Here is a 25,040-nt window from a genome sequence, read left to right on the forward strand (position 1 = left end):
ATCTCGGGTGATAACCGTGGACCACGAATTTGACGTCACGCTAGTCAACTGTGTGCAGTGTTCCTTTTTTTGTTGCCTTCGGACTTCAAAAAGGGTGCCGTGTCGCGTGTGTTTACCCATGGCCTCCTATGGTCAGAGCGTATATTGTCTCGTCGTTACCGAGGGAATTGTACTGTCAGAAGGAATCAGTGACAGAGAGGCCACCACTTTTTCCCCCACGTTTTTAAGAACAACACTTTTTTTTACCGTGATCTTTCACCCGGTTTCGTAATCGGTGGTTGGCGGTTGAATTTTCACCGCCAATACAAAAGGGCAGATATCCTCTTACACGCTCTCCCGCGTTCGTCACCAGCAGTAAATACATAGGATTAAGAAAACAGTCGATACGAAACGCAATTCTCGCACACTTGTCAGTTCTTTATATGGCATTTTCAACCGTAAAATTAGATTTTTCGTCAATACTGAACGAGCAATACATTGCGGAGCTATGCTGCGAAGATACCCAATGGGCGTCAATGCGGAGGTAGAAATTAGCTCCGTTGAAGACGTCGTCGTGCGCATATATGCGAGTAGGAGGGCGTCCGCGCAGCCGCTGTTACGGGAAAGCTGTGGGGCAGCTGATGGTATAGATGCTCTGGTGTAACGCTCTAAAAAAAAAGATTCGCCCATTCATGTTCGCCCATTCATGTTCAGGGGTTTTAGCCCCAGATACGTGCCTCCTCCTGTGGCGCGCGAGGCAGAGGGGTGAGGCGAGGGAGGAGGGGCGTTCTTCTCCGGCGGCTGCTACGGTGCCTCGATGTCCTCCTCGCCCACCTCTCCGTACAGAGCGGAGACAACCGCGGCGCCTACTAAGGCGTTGGCCACGCGAATCGCGGAAGCCGTAGGAGACGCCTATGGCGGACGCCGTAGAAATGCGTTGCCGGCGCTCGTGTGTCTTGGAAGCGGTCTGCGACGTGGATAAAGTACGCAACCGCGGGGGCCTCATCTTCAAAGCCATAGGGAATGTTTGCAGTGTGTGTGTAGTGCCGGTAGCTTTGTATGCGCTGTGCTTTCGACGTTTTGTACGCGTTGAAGCGACAGAGGCACGGAGGTTAATCGGCTCACCTCTACTGCCGCCATTCCTAATCTAGCGTTTTTACAGACAGTTTCCGCTGTCATCGAGCGATGTGTGTTCAAGTTTACCTGTGCGCGCGTGACACCATGCTGGTTAATTTAGTTAAAACATGTTGATGGGCTAGTTGGTTTGAATCCATCATAGAATGTGTAAGTCCGACTGAACGAGGACACACAAAGACAGCGCTGTACCAGTGTGTCTGTTTCTTTCAGCGTCCTCGTTGAGTCACCCTTACACAGTCTATCATGGTAAATTAAGTTAGTAAGGGAATACTTACAAGTTTATACGGCCGATAAATCTATCCTTACTTCGCACAACTATCTACTAATTTGATATCGCGATAGATTCTTCGCCTTTCAGGTTGTAAGTGTTGTCGGACGATCTCGCCGCTGCCACCAGTTGAAGGGGTTGTAGGTCGTAGAGAGGAACTTGGGTGGAACTAGGCGTACAGGGTTTCTTTTGAGTATTAATAATTTAAACAAGAGATACATTCAACAGTATAGCGTGACTCCCAAATGGAGCACGCAAGACGAGCATACCCCAGGTAGCACAAAAGAGATACGTAACGTTTTCGTAGCGTTTATCCAAGACGATAAAAACGGGTTAAAGAAGACACGAATGAGAGAACTTCGGCGGGAAAACGTCGGATATCTCTGCTAATGTCCGGCTTAATTACTTTCTTGAGACGATCTAGAACAGGTCTGCAAGACGTATTCGAAAAGCTGGTCTAGAAATAGGATTGGGAAAGACACAAGTAATCCCTTTGCCAAAACTATTCGTAACCAATTTCTAAACGTTTTTAGGACGTTATCAAAAAGCTGGTCTAGAAGTGGTCTTGGAAGGTTTACGATCATCTGAAGCTAATTTTCGCGGGTGACGGGCGCGATCAGACATCGTTGTTCAAAACACGCGTTTAGTTTCGCCTCACGCGACTGGCCTATGCCGCGCAGACGTCGTCAGCCGCACCCGTTGGCACGGCCTAGGCCAATCGCGTGAGGTGAAACTGATCGGGCGTTTCGAACAACGATCTCCAATCGCGCCCCAGATGAGTAGAAGCGTCGGTGTTGACTGTAAGAGCCATGGCGCAGTGCCAAGCACTGTTCCCCGCATGGCCGGCGCATCCTCTACCAAGTCGCACGAAAATGAGCCTGTTAGGAATAATAAATCCTTAATACCGCCTTTAGTAAGCTACGATGCTCACAACCACAATGGGAATGACATCCTGCAAAGAACAAATGGCCACGTCTTGGCAGGTGGCCAGACCAAGCCCTTCATGCCAAGAGTGCATGAAATGAGAACATTGTGACAAAGCAAGAACACTTTATTAAAATGTAATGCTTATGCAAGGTTCGAACAAACTGTGTGAGAAATGCAAATAGAAATAAAAGTACATCAACAATGACAAAAGTCGCAGAAAGGATTCGTAATGAACTCGAAAGTGAACATTCACTAGCACATAAACAAAATTCCAAGTACACATACAAAAATGAACAGAAAAACCTGGAGTGTACTAAAGTGTCTAATTTATCATAGTAAAGTGCGCGTGCTATTAGATGGACTAGAGTTATGCAGAAGTGACATCGGAGCGAATGGAAGAAGTAGACTGAAAAATGCAAGAGTATGAATTGGATGGTAACTGCCTCCAAGCAATGTTACCAATCATCTAGAAGCTTGAAAAGAGCACAAAAAGAAATACCACCGCATACCATCATAAAACAATCCTGTGACAGAAATAAAAAAAATGGGAACAATGCAAAATTGGAAATATTGCCTTTAGGATATATCAAAGAAGGTAATGGCGAGAAAAAATAACCATACAACAAAAAAGCAATAAAGTGAAATTAGTACAGAATACTTAAACGGGGGATTCAGTGTAACAAGTGAACACTACTGTAGTACAGCGAACGATGAGACGGTAATGCTGCATCTTGCCACTCCAGAACGTGAGAAATGAATATGCAAGCCTCATATTAGAAACTTACATAAACATGGAAATAAACTGGAATGCACTGGAAGCTGCATTTGTGTAACAAAGGAAGCAATGGTCATAATAAATAGTAAGTGTTTTATCTAAAAAGCCCTTTACAAGAGGCAAAGTTGTACCTCTCTGGCAAAAATAAAGTTGCAACGAATAATTTGCAAACCAGCAAATACATTAATTAGCACACTGGCATGTCACACTTTGCGCACATCTCCAGTCTCCTAAAGTAAAAAAAAACACTCTGAATGAGAAAAACGTTTAACACATGTAGCCCAGAGCAAATTCTTTGCCAGTTCACTCACACTTTCACATCCAAAAACATTTGCCACAAAGTCCAGGCACAGTTCCACTGATGTTTACCAATTCACGCCCACTTTCACCTCCAAAAATATTTGGCACACAGTCCAGGCAGAGCTTCATAGATAAACAGCTTGAGAGCACCCTACTGATTATTGTGCAGTCCCGCTGCTGGAAATAGAACTGCCGCACATGCTGGTAGTGGTTTCAATCTAGACACACTTGCTGCCCTGGACAGGTATGTTCAGATATCTGCACTGGTGCTCTATTTTGTCGAAGTAGACACATTGATGCACTACGCTGGTAATTGAAATGTTTTGAATGCACAAGTATTGGCTTCACCAGAAAGACTTGCCCACTTACCACCACTGGCATATATATGCACTTGCTCTTCACTCAGTAGCATTGAACTTAAAGTGTTCCCTATGTGGGAGCCATGTGTAAAACCGGTGTCACACGACCACTCTCGATCGCGATCAAGCCCGATCCGGATCGAAATTATCGATGCGACTGGCTCACTCTCGTAGCTTGCGCAGAGGAGCCATCACGACCGAGAAATTCGATTTGTAACGGACTGGATAGCGGCTAAAAGAGCCCCGTGTGAAACCGGTACCAAATAATGCACAGACGTACGCTAGGAAAATGTGTTGCACAAGGACAAAGAACTGCGATATGCCCTGTTGTGCGAAGCGCGCGAACAGAACACATGTATATATATATATTAAAAAAAACTGCGAGAGCGCTTCCCGAACTCCATGCGCACACATGGCACCCGCACGAACTCGGCAGGCCGCCGTAAAGCGCGAAGGGCGCACAGCGTACATTCCGACACATGTCCCAAACTGCAAACAATCGTACTACCTAAAGCATACAAGTTATTTTATACCAAGGGCATACTCGACTCACGTATGCAGTATGCACAAGCGAGTTATGCAGCGTACATGCTGTATCCATTCGCCAAATAGTAAAATTGATAACAAGCACAAAGCTACAAGGGACTCAATACATTACTACCATTTGAGGCGTCAAATAAAATCGAATTTGGCCGTTTCATATATTGGACACAATATATGGACACATGTGGTACACGGTAATACCATGAAATACCCATCACGTGGGTAAAGGGGGCGAAAACACAATCGAGAACCTGAAGCGCAAACGATAAAAGCACGGTATGGTGCACGCAAAATTCTGTCAGTGCGCTGTAGCGCGAGGGAAGAAAATACGGTGAGCACTTGACCTCACCTTTTGGGATACCGCACTAGTAGTGAATCATTAAAAAAAAAGCCTGTTTGAACCAGTTCCCTTGTTTGCAACACTCTTGCTAAACGGGAGACCAAAATACCACGATGATGGCTCTATTGCGGAGATCGGCAAGGTGCGCACAGACAGAAATTTTGTCGCCTTTCTTCGCATTCTGCAAAATGCTTTCTTGTTAGGATCACGCATAGCGGCCGACCCCGACGCTAGGGACACACAGGCACGATTTCGTCCCTCTAACTTTCGTCCTTATACTGCCCTTAACGCCTTAATTACAGCGTCAGTGAAAAGGCGCCTCACATAACATGAGAGTGAACTTGAAGAGCTGATTAGTGCCCTGCACTCCGCGCCCTCCAATTGAAAACACTACTGATTTCCAAATTAAACTACACAAACAGATCGCACAACCCAAACTAATCACAGAACGTCGTTTTCTTGACGGCAAAACCCTGCAACACTTACATGACAAAGGGCAGCGGCAGCACATTCAGAAAAGTCGCAAACAGACCATAGTGCCATGCGAGTGCGATAACGTAACTATGCCCGGCTTCACGAATAACGTGGCGGCCTTGATCAAATAACAATTGAAAACACTACCGATTTCCAAATTAAAACCACACAAACATATCGCACAACCCAAACTGATCACAGAATATCGTTTTCTTGACAGCAAAACACTGCAACACTTACATAGCAAAGGGCAGCGGCAGCACGTTCAGAACAGCCGCAAACACACCACAGCGCAATGCGAGTGCGGTGACGTGACGACGCCATGACGACGCGACTGTGTCCCGGCTCGCCCGGCTGCCCGGCATCACGAATCACGTGGCCACCTTGGTCACATGATCTGACGACGGTATCGCCACCTTGCGCAAGGTTGGATCGCGTTGATGGGTTGTTGAATATTGTAGAAGCCGCTAAAGAGGCTGACGCGCCGTGGCGTGGCGGTGGCGTTTTGAGTCGTTTGCAAAACGTATTCACCCCTCGTTTTTAAGCTGTCTGGCTTCCAACGTTATCAAAACGTATTCACCCCTCGTTTTTAAGCTATCTTGTTTGAAACGTCTTTGATGCGTCGATTTTGGTCAAAAATCCGTTTCAGACGTTGAATCCCTTAATACGACGTTTTCAAGACTTTGTGTGCTACCTGGGACAGCACACAGCTTACGAGCACACAGCTCATGAGCACGATGACGAGCACCTTGACGAGCACGCAGCTCACGAGCACGATCACAGAGCACTATGACGAGCACACACTAGCAGCGACAAACACCCGCTTATTAACTCTCCGTGCTCACTAGATCCCTAGGTGAGGGAAAAATGGCAGTTCACCGCCGATTCGCAGCGTCAGACGTCAACGCAGTCAACCCGCCGGTTGTCCATTATCTTGAGTCTTGGAAGGCGCGTCGGTTCCCCGAGCTGACCCCCGCAGCGCGGCCGCCGGTTGCACATTCTGTTGCGCCTCTAAATTGCAGAGCTGCCTTTCTCCTGTAGTCGCCACGAGTGTCAGCAGACTGTGACGCATCCTGGGGCCCACGTACCGCAAAGCACCCTTTTGTTAGGGAAGCTCTTCTTGCTGCCGAGAGAGACCATGAAGACCCGACAAATCAACCAACAATACCTTGGGCACCAAACGTGGCCCGCCCTGCAGCCGTCTCCGATTCTCCGAACGAGGCGAATGGTGGTATAACGCCGCCGTAGTCCGCAGTTCTCTGGAGGAAGTTCATGGTCGGTAAGTGCTGTCGTCCTCGCTGGTTCTCTGAAGGGCGCCACCATCGCGGGTCGATCGAAGCACGTGCAGCGGGCTTAAATAGCTTTGCAGAGCAGTACCCCTGCAGGCCGATCCTAACAAGGTGGAGCTGCGAATTTTTTCATCCGGCAGGTTTTTCGAGTGAATAGATAGGTGCTTTCTAGGTATTCCCTTCTGCCTGAGTAGCCCTACGTGCTTTTTCAGAGGGCGGCGGAACACCTCCACTCCCGCGTCGGCGATGAGGATGTGGTGATTTTAATTGTTAACTTCAAACTCTAATGCAAAACTCCACCAAAGGGGGCTGGCGGTTGGATTCGTTTCGGGCCGCTCACGAAACGCTAAGTTGACGTTCGCGGAACCCAGTTTTGGAAGCTCCCGTGAAGAGAGTTATCACGTTGAGCACACATGAGGGGAATCTAGCAAAGCTACGCGAGTAATTAAATTCAACACACAAGTTATTCAGCGCGCAAGAAGTGGGCTGAAATGAAATTTTGGACGCACAGAAGTAATTGGCACCCTGACGCGACATACCGATCCCGGATATGACGTCGGGGGAATGCATAGCTGCGTGGAAGCGACAAGGTAGACATACCTCGTCGCGAATATTCCATAGAAGCGCGCACGTTTAAAACTTGGCGGTTCAGCGGTGGTTCACGGAGCTCAGCGCCATCTGTGTGATGATGGCGCTAGAGAGCACCTCCGGCGTAAAAGAACGTAATGTAACGCCCTATCCGTTAGAAAACAGAAGTGACGCCATTTTGTTCTCAGCTGAACTAAATTTGTTTTGGTGGCCTGCCATTAGAGCTGCATATTAAAATGCACCGTCATTCGAGTTGATGGACGCTTGGCACTTTAAACGCGGGAAGCGATGTAGCAAGAGGTCGATCGTACGATTGTGTTGAAATCGCACCCCTGCACAGCGCATAGCTTATTGGAGGGCGACGAAAACTTGGCGTGTATAGCGCTGGCCCCATCGTTGAATGCCAAGTTCGTCGGGTGCCAAGGCTGCTTGACCAGCGCAGCCGCGCGAGAACTGCTAGAGTAAACGATTCTCCGGCGCTCGCAACTTACTACTTTTGATTGCGCAGGGTACGAGCGATGAAACTACCTGGGCCATCAAATTCAGACAACCGTCGACCAACCAAAAAAGCACAACGTCTGAGGGGGGGGCGTATTGTAACCGGTGAATATTACGAGAGGCCTTTCTGCACACTTCAAGAGCTGCATTGCATTGGATTGCAAGTGATAGCGGCGTCATCGCCCATCTTATGATGGATGCTGAAAAAGAAAGAATATTCATTATTAAGGAGCAAAAGAGAGAGCTATCTTTTCTTCTCTCATCACGCGGATATATAATTGATCAGACATGTTCTTTTCTTTGAATGAATCAAACTGTCTCGTTTTAACTCAAAAACGCTTTTTATAGCGAAAGCTTTACTAAGCCAGCCAGCGAGTCATTTCGGCTCGTCGCGCCGTATGCCTTATGCAGGCAGCCGTACGCCGTACGCCATATGCCGTGGCCGACGAACGACCTTGCCTAGCAACGCCGCAGCCGCGCTCCAACAGATGGCACCGCCGTCGACGCCGCTCCCGTCGACGCTCGCTCCACCAGATGTGCTACGCTAGGGTAGAGGGAGAGGAGGTGCCGCCTCGCAAGGGGTGTATTATATATATATATATATATATATATATATATATATATATATATATATGCGCTTCGATGCGCTTCGTCTCAGTGTATTTAGTCTTTATGGAGAGCGCGAAAGAGACCAACAACGACAGAACGAAGCGAGGAAGAGACAACGCCCTCAAGAGACTCCAGAAGAACGCGCCGCGCGACTCGAGAAGCGTCGCAACGAAGACGCGGCTAGAAGTCGTGCCACGTCGCGGAGGGACTCTTCAACTGCGGAAGAGACCGCTTTGAGTTCTCGAGAGCGTCGGAATGAGACGCTGCGTAGAGGTTACCTAGTCGTTACGTGAACGTGTCGTGTCTATGCAATAGAGCTAAACCAGACGCTTAACCACAAGCTAACACCACAAGCTTAGCCATGCAGCTGTTGCTTTCGCAATTCAACTAGCGTTAACCAGAGCTAAACCACCGGCAATTTTTTTCTTTCCTGCTGTTTGTTTCCTTCTCACAAAGTCGGGCTTCAATCGCTACTCCCGTTAGCACCCTTGCTGATCTCGGTGGCAATTCGTTCTGAACGCCCTTTTTGGCTCCGAAGCCTCGCGACCTATTTGGATCGACCTTGAAAGCGGTCTTCATGCGAAATACATTGTCACTAACTTGGTATACACCGCTGTATCGTCACGCACGACGAAAGACACCAGTGAAGTACGTTTCGAGTACCGCGAGATGACATCACAAAAAAAAATTGAAGGACGCTTAAGCTTCGCCTGCAAGAGTGGAACGCGAAAGCGTTCAAAGATCCCGCACTGCTTTTCATGCTTCCAGGCAACTGCAGCTTATGCAACCGTAACGTTTACCGGGAAACTCTGGCTGCGAACGCCATGCACGAAGGCGAGCTTTCTGGTAGAGACGCGGCCTCTTGCGTGAGTCGATCTCCTGCTATTGTTTCGCACTTTGAATATTTCCGTCCGAGTAAAGCTAACATAAAGGACATGCGCTGTCTGTGTTCTTTTTTCAATACATTTGTTTGTGGTCTGCGTTCTCGACATTACGAGGAACAACTTCGTAAAGAATGAAAGGCAAGGTATGAGCAACTTTGTTGGTAGAGAAGTAGTTGGGTATGCGTGGTTTGGAATTCGATAGCAGTACTTTTGCCGAAGCGACCTCCAACGCCAAAGCGGGATGGGCTCCTTAACGATGTCGCGTTAATACCATAGAGAAAGAAAGATAACAGTGGACACTCCCATACACCCCAGCGGCCCAATCGACTCTAGCGCGCCTGCACTTCCTGTTTCGGTTTCGTTGGCGCGAAATTTGGATTACCCTGCGTAACCGACGCAAGGCTCAAGCGGAACCTTATTTCAGACCACTTTTCGTCACTCAAATGGCAACGCTTTTATTCGTCGTTTTGATTTAGCGATTCCCTATTTTGTCAAGTTCAATATTTGGTGTGAATTGCGGTCGTGACGCAATTTTCATTTCGATTAAGTTATAAAAGATGGAGATAGAGGTAATCATAATTCATTACGGCTTTATCTATCGTGCTTGTCTTCTGTGTTTTGGTACAAGCGGTTATATGTATCAAAGAGACAGAGTTTCCGCAATGTTTTTATTCCAAGGCAAGATAGGCTTCTTCTGGGTTCTGCCGTTGTTAAAGCACCACGACACACAGCAGTAGCTGCCATAGCTTGGACCGCCGGACGGCATGGCATCAGCACGGTCTGAAAATGTCAATAACTGCACGCTTCGTTAATTACCAAAAACATATGTACACGTTACAACTGAACCAGGAAACCGCTTTCAATGAATAGCGAGCCGATGCACAATATAAAATCACCGACACATTCTGACCTCTGACCCATAAAATTCGTACTTACAAGGATAAACGTTAAGAGCCCATACAGGGGTGTTCAAAAGTTCCCAGGCCGCCAACCTATGTAATCCCATGGCATCGCGGCCTGTGAACTTTTGGACACCCCTGTACGTACTCAGTATAAGGAGTACATCGGTAGGCAAAATAGCAGTTCACATAAGCGTGGTAAAGATAAATTCGAAGCGTCCAAATACGAGGCCTTTGTTGAAACGCGCGCAACGCCGCGCCTACGCGACAATACGTTGTGCAATGTATTCCGCCACGAAAAAAATGGTGAGAAACCGAAAGTAATGTATTCCGCCACGAAAAAAATGGTGAGAAACCGAAAGTAACTAGAATGCGCAGTGCTTCCCAACACGGCCGCCGCAATAAGTACATGCAATAGTGATTGGGGACTTTTGCCCACCGTTACATTTCTGTATAAACAAACCGCACGGACGTATACACCACCGTCCGTCCGTGCGCCGTAGATACACACCTCGCTGCAGTAGAAAACTCAATAAGCTACGCTCGCTGTTTATGTCACATGCCATTGTTTACAAGCAATATTAATAAAAACTGGAGGACGCTTAAGCTTCGCCTTCAAGAGTGGAACGCGACAGCGTTCCCGTCGACCCGCCAAGCGGTGGGCTACGGCGCAGCGACTACGCGCCCCGCATGGGACGCGGTTAGCGTCGAACAACGCAGCGTTCGGCGCGACAACGAAATGTGCGCCTGAGCAAGCGACGCACGCCTGAGCCTTAGAAACAGCTCGTTTCTAAGGCAACACCGCGTTCACTAGAGGCGCTTTTGTACCGCTTTGAAACATCAAACTCGAGGCTCAGTGGCAACGTCTCCATCTCACACTCCGGAGACCCTGGTTCGATTCCCACCCAGCCCATCTTGGAAGTTGCTTTTTATTTATGGAGTGCCTGCCGTGATTTATCGCTCACGGCCAACGCCGTGGACGCCGACGCCGACACCGACGCCGACGACACCGGCTTTTCTGCGACACGAGCTCCTTAACGCTATCGTGTTAAAATATTCAGGAGCCCTTACTCTATAGAGGAAACGAGCAAGCAAAGCTTGGCTACAGCGTGCCTAACGTCCTGATTTTCCGTATTTAGGTAGCGCCCGTGCCCGGAACGCCGTTTTCGGTCTGAATCGGCGTGGCGTCTATGTTCTTTCCAGCGTTCGTCAGCCACTAGAACGGGCCAACAAAAGGACCGTCAACCATCACGCGATCATGTAAACGCGGGTTACGAATTTAAATTTCACGAAACCGGAATTTTCCGGAAATGTGCAATTCCTTATATTGACCTTAAGTGTTGTCCAGCAGATCGTTTTTAGTCCGCCAACACGAACTATTTCAATGGAGCGGCGATGCCGTGGTTATCGCAAACAGCGCTGGGCAAGAACGGTTTACCCTCGCAAACCGAGACGCAGCGTCTCGATGGCGTCTGACAAGCTGCGAGTCTCAGTGCAGTGCACAGCCGTGAACCGGTCCAAGTTAATGGCAGCTTCGCGTTGTTTGATGATTTTCACGGAAGGCAACCAACAAAGCTTATTCCGTTCTCGGCGGGGTTAGCAAGGAAGCACATGGTACAGCCCTCTCGCTACATGTTTCTTGAGGGGGCATGCTTTTCGCATTGTTCGCGTCTAGCCGCATCATATAGAGCCGCAAACTGGTTTTTTTCTTTAGCGAACCTCGTCGCGCTCACAAATCAGTTACTCCAAGCTTCGCTTGAAAACATGACTCACCTGTCTCACACACGGAAACACCGCCGCAGCCGACGTTCACAAAACCTTCAGGCTGGCACGCCGCTGATACACGAATCGTTGATTTCTTCTCGATGGACGAATGATGATTGGTGTTAATGTCAGTACGAATGAAGAACAAAAAGCACGGAAGGTGTCTCGGATAAATTCTGTTTTTATGCATAAGAAACACGCCAAATTTGGGCGTATAATTATTATTTTGTAAAACAATTGAGCAGAATTCATTACAACATTTTCTTGTTCTGCGCCTGCGTCCTCTGGCGTTTGGTGAGAGCACTTGTTCGTTACGTAGCCGTGACGTAGTTCCCGAGGCCAGATTTCCCGCAGTGTCCGCTCTTAGTCTTTTTCTTTCTTTATGTTAATACTGAATGATGCCTGTACACAGCCGCACACCACTGAATGTTACATCCTCTCCTTGTATAGGCAAAAAAGGTGAAAGAAGAGTTACGATAAGAGCAAATGAGCAGTCCCACTAGACAAACACTTCATAGCAAGTTCAAATTAACAAGGCCTAAGAATGTGCCTGGGCGCCGTCTGGTAGCATTTGTTGATGATGAAATATAGAAAAGCCTTCCAACTGCCATGAAAAAGTAACACGGCCGTTTCACAAAGCAGAGGACATACATTCCCTAGAAGATAGAAATCTAATTTATTGCTTCTCATGCTTTTCATGACAATATAAATTATTATTAACGTGTATTAGGGTGAATTAAAGTATATTAAGGTGAATTGACGCGAATTGAGGCAGTTTAATGCGGATTAGGTAGATTAAGGTGGATTACCATGGCTTAAGGTTGGCAGAAATTAGATCAAGGTGGATCAATGCAGGGCTTTAGTGTAAGGTGATAACTCAGAGAAGCAGTTATGCTTTCGCATTCAAATCACGTAAGGATATGTAAGTGGAATGTTCGAAAAGTGAAGTTGTCGAATACAAGCGAGTACGCACATTAAAAAAAAAAATGTTACGTTTGAGTATGTATGGAATTGAGTGCCTTTCCATTTTCTTAGTCCTGGAAGTCGCGAATAAGAAACGTGTGGAATTAAACTCCAACGGTGGTGGTGGCATAAGAATTGTATTCATTTGCACAGTGTGCGCGAAGAAACGCGTTCCCGTATCGCTTGCTCAATTTGTTACGGGTGCGTTTCTTGAGAAGGCAACGACGACAAACCTGAATATCGGGACTCTTGTCTGGGCTAGAGGGCAGTGCCGGACGGATCCTATGCTCAGACCGCACGCAGAACGAGGCGTTGCGCTCAGAGATGCAGCCCAATACCTGCGAGGAAAAGTGCGGTGTTAATATCCTCTACATACTAAAAGAAAAGAAGCGAAGACAGCGAAGGTTATGCCAGTCCTCCCACCCTTCGGAAAGACCCTTTGTCTCGAACGCGGCACCAACTGCTGTCGCATTCGAACCGAACCACGTTTACACACGCGTTTACCAGCTGCAGCTACGTTCGTGCGTGTCAAAGTGGTCCGACTATGTCGATCCTGATCACTGTTCATGGTGTGTCACGAAGTTCAACGAAACATTTAAATTCTGGGCGTTTAACGTGTTAAAACGACGAGGTGATTGCGAGGCAGGCCGTGAGTGGTAAACTCCGGGTTCATGTCGACCACACGGAGTTCCTCGACCATGGAGTTCACTTTGACCACATGGAGCTCTTCCCAAAGACGGTGTCGATGTAGCACGGGGCTATCTTGGCAGCCGCAATGAATATTCGTCATCAGTCGCTGAAACGTAGCTCGGGTTCAACCTAGACCGGATTACGCGCACTTCAAACGACGCGGGCCCAGAATTTGCCAGGCACTGGAATCTTCAACCTCGAAAAATGAAGCAGCGTGTCACAGGCACTACTGTTCAGCTGAACTTTGTCTCAAAAGCGGTTTCCCTTAGTGTTGTACGCTGAAAATGGACACAACAGTGGCGCCATCTACGAGAAGCACGACGCTACATGCCGGTTCGGTCCGCTTGAGGTCAGAGGCGCAACTTTGCACGTCAGTGTAGACGTCCGGGTGCCGAGCAGACGAGCTGAGGACGTTGTCAGCAAGAGTTGCCTCTGCTTTGATAGTCCGAACGTTGACTACAATTATTGCAGCTTCTACTTGGGGCCGACTTCCTCAACTCGGGCCGGGCCCCCGCGCGGCCCTGCTGCTGGCGTAACAGACGCTGCTGGCGTCTGCAGCCCGTGAAGGCGGGTGGAGAGAAAGTGAGCGCGTCCATGGAAACAGATCAGCCGAAGTACAGCGAATCTACGCGCAAGCGACGCTGCCGAAGACATGGCTGGCTTCACCGCACTGGCTTGTTTCTGCGACGTGACGTTCTGCGCCGTTTTTTCCTTTCCCCGCGAGATGCTGACAAGTGAACGACTTGTTCCCGAAGCAACACGGATGGATGGATGGATAAAACTTTACTGGATACCGGAGCAACGTGATCTCGATTTTGTCGCCTTCAAGCAGATAGCCTCTCACGCAATCAGGCAAACGTAAATACCGGCAGCACAAATTATCGTTGGCTTGGTTTGCGAAATCGTATGACAGAGCTGATCCTCGGAGGGCAATCGACATAGTCACCTACGGCTTCACTTGGCATACTTGCGTCTCTCTTAAAAGACGCACCATTTTTTTTTTTGTGGACATCGCTGACAGCCGTGATTTTGCCGGCTAACGCCGTGGTTCTGGACGCCCGCCACGGCAGCCTCGTTCTTGGCGACTCCGGCGGGCTGGCAAGCCCAGCGTTCAGCAGGTGGGAATGGCTACGCAGACACGTTGTGCTGCAGAGGACAGTGGAGCAGGAGCGCTGAGGGCCTGCACATCCGTGACCGCCACTCACAAACCTTAGAATGCATGTCCGCCGCTAACGTTTGCGAGTGGTGGCGCTGGCTAACACTCCAGGGGTTAGTCCTAGTAGGAAACATAAATACCCAAGAAAGTCGACGGGGAAACGGCGCCGCGGTAGCTGAACTGGTGCAGCATCGCACGCGAAATGCAAAGACGTGGGATCCTTCCCCACCTGCGGCAATATTTTTTCATCCGCTTTCATTTCCATTGTTTATAACTTCTTTAAATTCGTTTAGTAGGTACAAGTAATTTCGCCTATATTGTATTTGGTGTCAATGTTTGCTGGCTTCTTATGAGATGCGTAATAACAATCGCGTCCCTCGGTTAACCCCTTGCTTCTCTTCTATATATATAGTTGAAGTAGCTGAGGAGTTCTATAGAGATTTATGCAGTACCATTGGCACCCACGACGATAATGGAAGAGAGAATAATCTAGAGGAATTTGAAATCCCACAAGTAACGCCGGAAGGAGTAAAGAAAGCCTTGGGAGCTATGCAAAGGGGGAAGGCAGCTGGGGACGGTCAGGTAACAGCAGGTTTGTTGAAGGATGGTGGGCAGATTGTTCTAGAAAAACTGGCCACCCTGTTATACGCAATGCCTCACGGCCTTAGGCGTACCGGAGTCTTGGAAGAACGCCAACATAACCTTAATCCATAAGAAAGGGGACGCCAAAGACTTGAAAAATTATAGACCCATCAGCTTGCTGTCCGTTGCTTACAAAGTATTTATTAAGGTGATCGCAAATAGAATAAGGAACACCTTAGACTTCTGTCAACCGAAGGACCAGGCACGATTTCGTAAAGGCTACTCAACAATAGACCACATTCACACCATCAATCAGGTGATACAGAAATGTACGGAATATAACGAACCCTTATATATAGCCTTCATTGATTACGAGGAAGCATTTGATTCTGTCGAAACCTCAGCAGTCATGCAGGCATTGCGGAATCAGGGTGTAGACAAGCCGTATGTAAAAATACTGAAAGATATCTATAGCGGCTCCACAGCCCACCGTAGTCCTCCATAACCGAAGCAAAAAAATCCCAATAAAGAAGGGCGTCAGGCAGGGAGATACGATCTCTGGCCCTGAGGGTACACGAAATAAATAAATAAATAAATAAATAAATAAATAAATAAATAAATAAATAAATAAATAAATAAATGCTATTCACAGCGTGTTTACAGGAGGTATTCAGAGACCTGGATTGGGAGGAATCGTGGATAAGAGATAATGAAGAATACCTTAGTAACTTGCAATTCGCTGATGATATTGCCTTGCTTAGTAACTCAGGGGACCAATTGTAATGCATGCTCACTGACCTGGATAGGCAAAGTAGAAAGGTGGGCCTACAATTTAATCTGCAAAAAATTAAAGTAATGTTTAACAATCTCGGAAGAGAACAGCAGTTTACGATAGGTAGCGAGGCACTGGAGCTGTTAAGGGAATATTTTCATAGGGCAGGTAGTGACCGCGGATCCGGGTCATGAGACTGAAATAATCAGAGGAATAAGAATGGGCTAGGGGTGCGTTTGGCAGGAGTTCTCAGATCATGAACAGCAGGTTGCCAATATCCCTCAAGAGAAAAGTGCAAAACAGCTGTGTCTTACCAGTACTCACCTACAGGGCAGAAACCTGGAGGCTTACGAAAACGGTTCTACTTAAATTGAGGACGACGCAATGAGCTATGGAAAGAAAGATGATGGCTGTAACGTTAAGGGGGGGAGGGATAAGAATAGAGCAGATTGGGTGAGGGAATAAACGCAAGTTAATGATATCTTAGTTGAAATCAAGAAACAGAAATGGGCATGGGCAGGGCATGTAATGAGGAGGGAAGATAAGCGATGGTCATTAAGGGCTACGCACTGGATTTCAAAAGAAGGGAAGTGTAGCAGGGGACGGCAGAAAGTTGGGTGGGCGGAAGAGATTAAGAAGTTTGCAGGGACAACATGGCCACAATTAGCACATGACCGGGGTAGTTCGGGAAGTGTGGGAGAGGCCTCTGCCCTGCCGTGGGCGTAGCCAGGCTGATGGTAATGACATGTATATGGGTCATTCCATCTCAAGTGTACTCGGTGTTTTATCGACCATCTGCGATTCTGCTGAAAAAAAATCATACTGTTTTACCTCAATGTGCGAAGTAATTATTCAAGCGATTTTTCCTGAAAAAATAATTTCTAATGCTCTGAGGACGCTTTGAAGGTTGCGCACACAAGTGAAACTATGCCAGGTGGAAAAATTTCTACAAAGTTATTCCTTTGACCTGTTACTGCGAATATTTTTTAAAATAGTCGCCAGACGGTACTCTTTCGTGACTATTGTCGTTTTTTACTTTCTGTTTTAATTTACATAATTTTTAGCCGTAAGGAAAAGTCGTCTATTGCCCCTTTTTTAATATTTTTTATAAAAGAAAGCAACGTTTCCATGAGGAATATATTCACAATAGGGGCTTGGTATGTGTGTATATTAGATGATAAAAATATTCTTATAAGAAATAAAGCCTAAACTTTCGCTTAATGCCATGGTAAATATGAAAAAAATTACGTTCTGACTCAATTTGTGGCTTCATTTTCGCAATGTAGCGTTCCAAGTAAAAATATTGCTAAGACGGCATTGCATAGTATGCTTTGCTGTCTATCTATGTGCAAAGATTTAAAAGATTAAATTTTGTTTTAAGCGAGAAAAAAATTTTAGAACTGCAGAATCACATGGTTGCGCGGAGCATCTCTTTGCTTCGCCTTCACTGCATAGCACGTCGGTCGGCGTTTCAGTCTGCCTCATTTTACGTGTTTCTTCTTTTTCTTTTTGAAGACGAGGTCTTCTTTGGCGACTTCAGGTTGATTCGCGGTTCGTGGGGACTGAGTTTCTGGCCATTGTAATCTGGTAAGATAATTGCAGGCCTTCTAGTGCACGTAGGACAAGAAATAGGCGTCTGAGTTAAGCTTGGAACGAAAAAGATGGAGAAAGTTAGTGTACTACTATATACGGAGAAGTTACAACGCCTAATGGTGAAATAACTTTATATGTGCCCGTTCGCACAGCATGCACCTAAAACCGGAACCGGCAGTGTTGCTCTACGAAAGATATGGGCCAATCACGGAGAGATTGCTGCCTAAAATTTTTGACTGATCCCAAAGGCAGTACGCTATAGACAACAAACTACATGGTGCCCTAATGCGCCATGGATGACACTTTCTTCTTTGACCACCGCCAGATGTTGAGCCGTGTTTTTTTTTTTTATCCAGCGCTTCGTTTGCAAATATTTACGATTCCCAAAATGAAACATCGCAAATAGAATATACGCTCTCATGGCGGCTTTACTTCGCACGGCATTATTTCAAACTTACTTTGATATAACTTATATACCTGTCCGTCTTGTCTCCGTTCGCGTGTAGCCTTCCACTGTAAGCATAGTTCACTTCGACACTCGAACTACCTCTGTGGTTGAATAGGATGTAACCCCAGCGAGAATTGAAGTCGGCGAGAAGGGCTTAAAGTGATGAAACTTCCGTGTGCCTTTTATAGTAGTCACTTTGCTGAACCGCGGGGACAGCACAATTTTTCTTTTTTGAACAGTTTCCTTCGAAACCCAAAGAATAGTTATCCCTTGGATACTCTCCTTCGCCCACGTGAACAGCTGGTGTGGGGTCATGATTTGGTCACGAATTGGCCTCTGAAGACTGGCTCGGGCTGCTAGCCGTTTCACGGTGCCGCCAAGACCGTCACAGGCACTCTTGCCATGAGCTGTAGCATAAAAATTCCATTCTGCACCAATTCCGAAGTCATCTTCGTGATTGCAGAGGTTCACAAGGTTCCTTTTGTTTTTGTACTGTGCTGGAGCTCCGTCAGAAAAGTAGAGGATTTTTCGTAGATGTGGCAACTGTTGCTTGAGTACTGTGACAACTTCGGTCTGGAACGCGGACACTGCAACGGCGTCGTGCTCTGTACAGTCAGAAATTACAACGTAATTCTTGACTACAATTTCTTCGTCAGGGCAGCAATAGACTACAAATGGGTGCAGTGTTGCTTGCTCATTCACCCAGTGGTAGGCCTGCGGGGCATCTTGCACAATGAATGTATAGTTCTCTGAAAAGTCTAGAAGAACAAGCGCTTCGCTTTTGGTAAGCTTTGACTTTGCATGACGAAGGTAAGATGCTTGTTTCTTGCTGATATAATGATGAATTTTCACTTTGGCTAGCATCTCCAAAAATTTCTCGCGAAAGTCATCCGGGGTTAGCAGAAGAGTTTCGAGTTTGCATCGTAGGCCACCTACCCACTGGTGTACATGTATGTGGTCGACTTCTTCGTTGTTAAGTAGTGGGCTGTTACGAAGCGCCGTTTCGACGTTTTCTGTACCGGGGCAGGTCTGGCACCTCCCACGCATGCAATCTTCATTTCCTGTGTCACACACAGTGGTGGCCAACAGTTCTTGCAGGGATTTCTTTAATCCGGAACTGTGGATCATCAACTTAAAATTTTGGTGATCCATGCAGACGCAAATGGAGTGTGTGCCACTTGCCCCTGCTACCACGCAGTTTGATGGTCGCAAACGTGCAAACATGGAAAATCCACACTTGATATTATGAGTACTTTTCCACTCTGCATACAGCTCCTTTAAATTCAAAAGCAACAGTCGCTTTTGTCGGCCTGCTATTACATCTTTCTTCCCCGGGAGACAATATGAAACATTATCGTCTTCATAAAAGTCCTTTATCAAAGTCTTCACGCTTTCGCTGATTGGGTGGCCCTTCTTTATTGGTGGGGTGCTGAGGATTCCATGTTCAGTTCTCAGTTTGATTGCTGCCCGTACTTGTCTTTGCGAGACTCCGAAATAGTCCACAATCTTTTTTTGAGACCAAGACACAGGAGCAAGGGTTAAGAGCTCTATTTTCCTTTCGCGTTTTCCTTCGGCGTGAAGCCTTTCTCTTACATTTTCCATTAAAGTCACATAGTCGCTAAGCATAAAATCGATACGTTGTCTCTTTGTCCTTGCAGTCTGTCTGGGTGCCGGAATGGTTCGCGCTTGTCTCTGTGCTGGGGTTCCGTGGCTAAGGCCTTCGCCTGTAAGACAATATGTTGGGCTTCCTTCATCGCTTGCTCTGCTGGCAGATGTCTCCACAGCAGTGGCACTCAGCCCATTCACACCTCCCACATGTGCGACTACCGAAAGGGCCGGCACCTTTAGATACTGAAGTGCCTCTCGAGAAGAGCGCCTCTTCTTTACTTCATAGCACTGGCGCATGCAAGCTTGGCACAATCTAGATCCTGGAATGAGATCCAAAGATGGGTGCAAATCTGACAAGGATAGGGATATCACAGATGAGCCTCGGTAATTCTTGACGTGTGAAAGAAACGGATTCGAGCACCATTTGGATGCTATGTGCGATGTGTACTTCTTTACGTAGAGGTGGTGATGATGGCCACATACTGTATCATCCAGTGTGCATTTTGAACGCAGAATCAAGAGCCGGCGATCAAGTTCGCTCAGTTCTTTGACACTACTGGTGTACTGATTTTTCACGTAGATTGTCCTGTGGCACCCATTCGGTCCAAGTGAACAGTACGGTAATTCAGCACCTGAAAATAAATCGTAAAAACACTATTGCCAGGAACACGTGTCATTGAATTATATATTGGCGCATACATGCCAGAAAGTCTGACATAAGCCACCTGTGCCACGCATAAGAGCAAGAAACGTAATTCAATTTTACGGCCACGTTTTCTCGTCATCCTACGAATGTAAGGCTAGAATTTTTATGTGCGTCCGCCAACACACTGGTGTTAAAATCACACCTTGCCCTGGAGAGTAAATACGTGAACTAGAGACATCGTGTAGTTTAAACGTGCCATGAATTATTACGCAAATCCATGTACCTGAATTCTCAGAAGCTGAAGACGCACCAAAACTGTCGTCCAGACCGTCGACTTGATACATTTTCTTCACAACAGGACCATCGGAAAGAAACTGTAAACATGAACGCCGGTTTGCTTCTGTGACAGCTGTAGCTTTGCCTGGGATAAAGAGGAGCAGTAGCAGACGACACACTATCGTCTGCTCGTAATGCACGCTCCTCCCGTCGTCTTGACGTCGCTTTCCCAGCCTCGGTGGGTGGCATCGCGGGACGCGTTTACGATACGAATACGTGTTCCAACCACACATTTAAAGCCGCTTCGCAGGCATTCTAGGTATCAAGCCCGCCAGTGGCCTTTTTCGTTGTTTTAGGTTTAGCAGAACGCCACAAATCGCCTGTTCGTTGAATAAAGCCACAGTTCTGGTTCCTGTTCTGGCGCGTTTTTAGTGAATGGTGACATGTGGATCGAATTTATTTCGCCGTATTTTTTAAGAATTATGCGTTATAACTTCTCCGTATATAGTAGTACACTAACTTTCTCCATCTTTTTCGTTCCAAGCTTAACTCAGACGCCTATTTCTTGTCCTACGTGCACTAGAAGGCCTGCAATTATCTTACCAGATTACAATGGCCAGAAACTCAGTCCCCACGAACCGCAAATCAACCTGAAGTCGCCAAAGAAGACCTCGTCTTCAAAAAGAAAAAGAAGAAACATGTAAAATGAGGCAGACTGAAACGCCGACCGACGTGCTATGCAGTGAAGGCGAAGCAAAGAGATGCTCCGCGCAACCTTGTGATTCTGCAGTTCGAAAATTTTTTTCTCGCTTAAAACAATATTTAATCTTTTAAATCTTTGCACATAGATAGACAGCAAAGCATACTATGCAATGCCGTCTATGCCATATTTTTACTTGGAACGCTACATTGCGAAAATGAAGCCACAAATTGAGTCAGAACGTAATTTTTTTCATATTTACCATGGCATTAAGCGAAAGTTTAGGCTTTATTTCTTATAAGAATATTTTTATCATCTAATATACACACATACCAAGCCCCTATTGTGAATATATTCCTCATGGAAACGTTGCTTTCTTTTATAAAAAATATTAAAAAAGGGGCAATAGACGACTTTTTCTTACGGCTAAAAATTATGTATATTAAAACAGAAAGTAAAAAACGACAATAGTCACGAAAGAGTACCGTCTGGCGACTATTTTAAAAAATATTCGCAGTAACAGGTCAAAGCAATAACTTTGTGGAAATTTTTCCACCTGGCATAGTTTCACTTGTGTGCGCAACCTTCAAAGCGTCCTCAGGGCATTAGAATTTTTTTTTTCAAGAAAAATCGCTTCAATAATTACTTCGCACATTGAGGTAAAACAGTATGATTTTTTTCAGCAGAATCGCAGATGGTCGATAAAACACCGAGTACACTTGAGATGGAATGACCCATATATATATATATATATATATATATATATATATATATATATATATATATATATATATATATATACAGCAGATGGACTCACCTTGTACAGGGAATGTGCCAGCGGGTGCATACACGCATTAGACTCAGACGAAGGATCCAACGTTGGGAAAATTAATTACGCGGCTCTGCACAACAGTGAGTATCTATTCTTTGAATACAGTTAAGATACGCAAGACTGCCAGAACTGCCTTCTCCGAACGAAGTTCGCAGCGACTGACCCTCTTTGCTCTCCCGTATTCTTACTTCATACGTTGTTTCACGTACTTCATACGTCATCACAACTATGAGCCAGTCGGCCAACGCGCTCTGAATTTTGTTTCACTGACATTATGCTATAAGTGGAAAATTCTTGCATTTTTTCACCCTACATTAACGGAGAGATCAACGTTCCATATAAAAATATAAGGCACACGGCGTTTCATAGGTGAGACCTTTAATTTTTTTTGAGTTACCATAACCACAACTACACGTAACTACATTGCAGTGAAAAAAATCACTCTTCTCTGGAGCAGTGTTCCTCATACTTGTGGCTAATGGACAGTTTTGGCGGAGCGTCTGCGTACCGTGCCACTAGGGCCGGTGAGTGCTGCCAATTTCCAGGCACCTACTCGGCGCAAGGCTAGTCAGAGCATTAATGCGCGTGGGCCCAACGCTCGTAGCGGCAGCGGCCCGTAGAATGCTGCTCGCGTTCGGCTGCGGCGAAACAGTGCGTTGTACTTGGTCTCTCGGTTGTTTTACAGCCAAGCCGGGAGGGCGTCGCCGGCGTTTTTAAAGCAAAAGCTTTACTGGCCGCGAACTTGCGATTTCGCCGTGGCGGTGCTTCGAGGAGGCACATGACGTCACACCGCGTTCCTCGTCGTTGCGATCGCCTCCGCTCGGTTCGCCAGCTGCGTCGCATGCCTGATAACATGTTGGAGGATTGAAAAGGAGAGCTCGCGTGCGCCGCAACCACAGTTGAGGCGGCAGTATGGACGACGAGAATTCTAAAAAGCAGGAGGAGGCCTGGAATCGACATCGGAACGAGATGAAGAGGAAACGAATTGCCCAGGAAACAGACGAACAGATCGGCGAACGACTGGCTAAACGCCGCATCATTGCTAGACAACCAGACTAACCTGGACTTGCAATCAAGATTAACCAAGGCTAACCATGCTATGCCTTAGCTTTCCCTACGTATATCCTGGCAAAGCCTAGCTATGCCACTGCCAATTTTTGGTAGACACGCTTGCGAAAGAAAAATCCCAGATGTCCTTAGCTATCGCCTAAGAGACTCGAAGGCGAAAGCCTTGTAAAGCCTACTGCAATTTACCTTGATCTACCCTAATCCTCATTAATCCACGTGAGTCCTCCTTCATACACATTTATCAACCTTAATCCGACCTAATCGCTCTTAATCCTCTTCCATTCACCATAATCACCTTAATCCAATCACTAATCAATCAGTAATTAACTTTGCTAATCAATAATAATCTCTCATACACAGCTGCACATGTTCTGGTTAGCTTCTGGCCTCCCTTGTGTCACGTGATATTTTCTGTACCTCACAACGCGACCTTGAAACAGAGATCTAAGGCATTCGTCTCAAATATTTGCCGTGTTTCAACGCGATTAAACAAAGTTTGTCGAGCGAAAGCACGGTTTTGCTTGTTTTGCGAAAGGACACAAACGCTGCTCGGCGCCGTCAGAAACAGGCATCTACAACTGCACCACAAGACAACAGACAGAGTCGGCGTGGCAGCACCAGCGAGCGAATTGAGCTTCGTGTTGCGTCTCGCTTCAACGCGAACTAAGCGTAGAAAGCATAGCGCATACGAAGCTACAGGCCTTCGACGCACATTGTACACATTTCACATCACTTTGAAGATGACGCCCGCGCAACTACGCACTTTGTCCACATCGCCCATCGCTTTCAAGATATGGGCGCCCACGTGGCGTACTCAGCAGGCGCTGGTAGTGGCATGCTAAGTCCCGGTTTGACCTTGGCTGAGCTTGAACGTCAGATTTACGGAATCAGGCGTTTTCTGGGTTAGTAACTGTAGTAGTAGCGCTGTCGCTCTAATAACCTAGACGAACGTAGTTCATGAACCCATCGGTGCGCCCGAAGTGTGAGCGGAGCAGTGCGTAAGCAAAGCTCCGCTAGAACTGTCGCAGGCTTGGAGCGTTCTTCGATAAACCTGACATTGAAACCGTGTTTAAACATGTGGAACTATAGGCGTTCCATGTATATTGCGACTCTAGGTGGACAGTCATTCCAGACTAAGTGGAGAATATTAGCGAAATTTTTTTCACTTGGTGCAGGAATCTAAACGGGACGAGCATAAAATACGCACGTGCGTCCGTGTTTTGCACAAGGCTGTATTTCAGCGCATTTACGTGTAGCCCTTTACCTGAACCAGAGCCCACATTCCAGGAATCCCGCCGCCGCTGCCAGCCTGCAAGAGGAGGAGTCGCTGCTGGTCGTTCTTGAGGAACACCGGGACCATGGACGTCCTGGGCTGCTGGCCGCCTCGCAGCCTATTCGGCGCGTCGGCTTCCGCTGCGAAAGCGCTCATGTAGTTGTTCATGATGAGGCCTGGCACCGACGCCTTCTTGCTTCCGAACCTGCGCGCGCGATAAGGCCTGCGTCTTATTGCGTCGTACACTCTACGCTTCGCTGCACTCCTTTATGTGGGAGGTTGGAAGCTCGATCGTTCTTGGCTTAAGTGACTTAAGTCGGCGCGAGAGAGGGTCCTTGAAGAGCACCACATCCCCGGTGTTATATTCCCAGTGACCCAAAAGTTCGTCCCGCGGTCGGTTCTGAAACACGTTCCTGCAGCAGAGCAGCGTGCTGCTCTATCCATTTGACCACGGACTATCCCGTGACTCAAGTTGACGGGAAAAGAACGTGGGCGTTTAGACATACCAAAATTGGGTGAAGTTTCTAAACAATGCTAATAGCAATAAACATGTATCTTTACGTGCACAAGCATATGGCCACAACGAGTCTGAAGTATGCAGAAAAAAGAAACGATGGGGCGGGATTCTTTCGTTCCAAAGACGCGTCTCAGAATGTGTCGAGTTAAACCATAGCTGGAATTTGTTTTGTTTACAGGAAATATTTAGCGAAAGCTCTGTTACTGAATTACGATTTCACGACAAAGCGAGCAGTTTTACCTGAAAGCAAATTTCTTTGCAAGATTTCTTCCCCCCGCCCCCT

The 25,040-nt window shown here is 46.9% G+C and overlaps 1 protein-coding gene across 1 annotated transcript in view; it reads right to left on the reverse strand.

Moving 5' to 3' along the window:
* Window positions 1-25,040, reverse strand: part of LOC142559608 (scoloptoxin SSD14-like) — a 52,699-nt gene that overhangs the window by 1,561 nt on the left and 26,098 nt on the right. Inside the window, exons 7-8 of the mRNA XM_075671184.1 lie at window positions 24,232-24,445; window positions 12,830-12,934 (exon numbers count right to left, since the gene is read on the reverse strand). Coding sequence (XP_075527299.1) covers window positions 12,830-12,934; window positions 24,232-24,445 — 319 coding nt within the window. The remainder of the gene's footprint in view (window positions 1-12,829; window positions 12,935-24,231; window positions 24,446-25,040) is intronic.

The sequence above is a fragment of the Dermacentor variabilis genome, chromosome 10 (assembly GCF_050947875.1).
Source record: "Dermacentor variabilis isolate Ectoservices chromosome 10, ASM5094787v1, whole genome shotgun sequence".
Lineage (NCBI taxonomy): Eukaryota > Metazoa > Arthropoda > Arachnida > Ixodida > Ixodidae > Dermacentor > Dermacentor variabilis.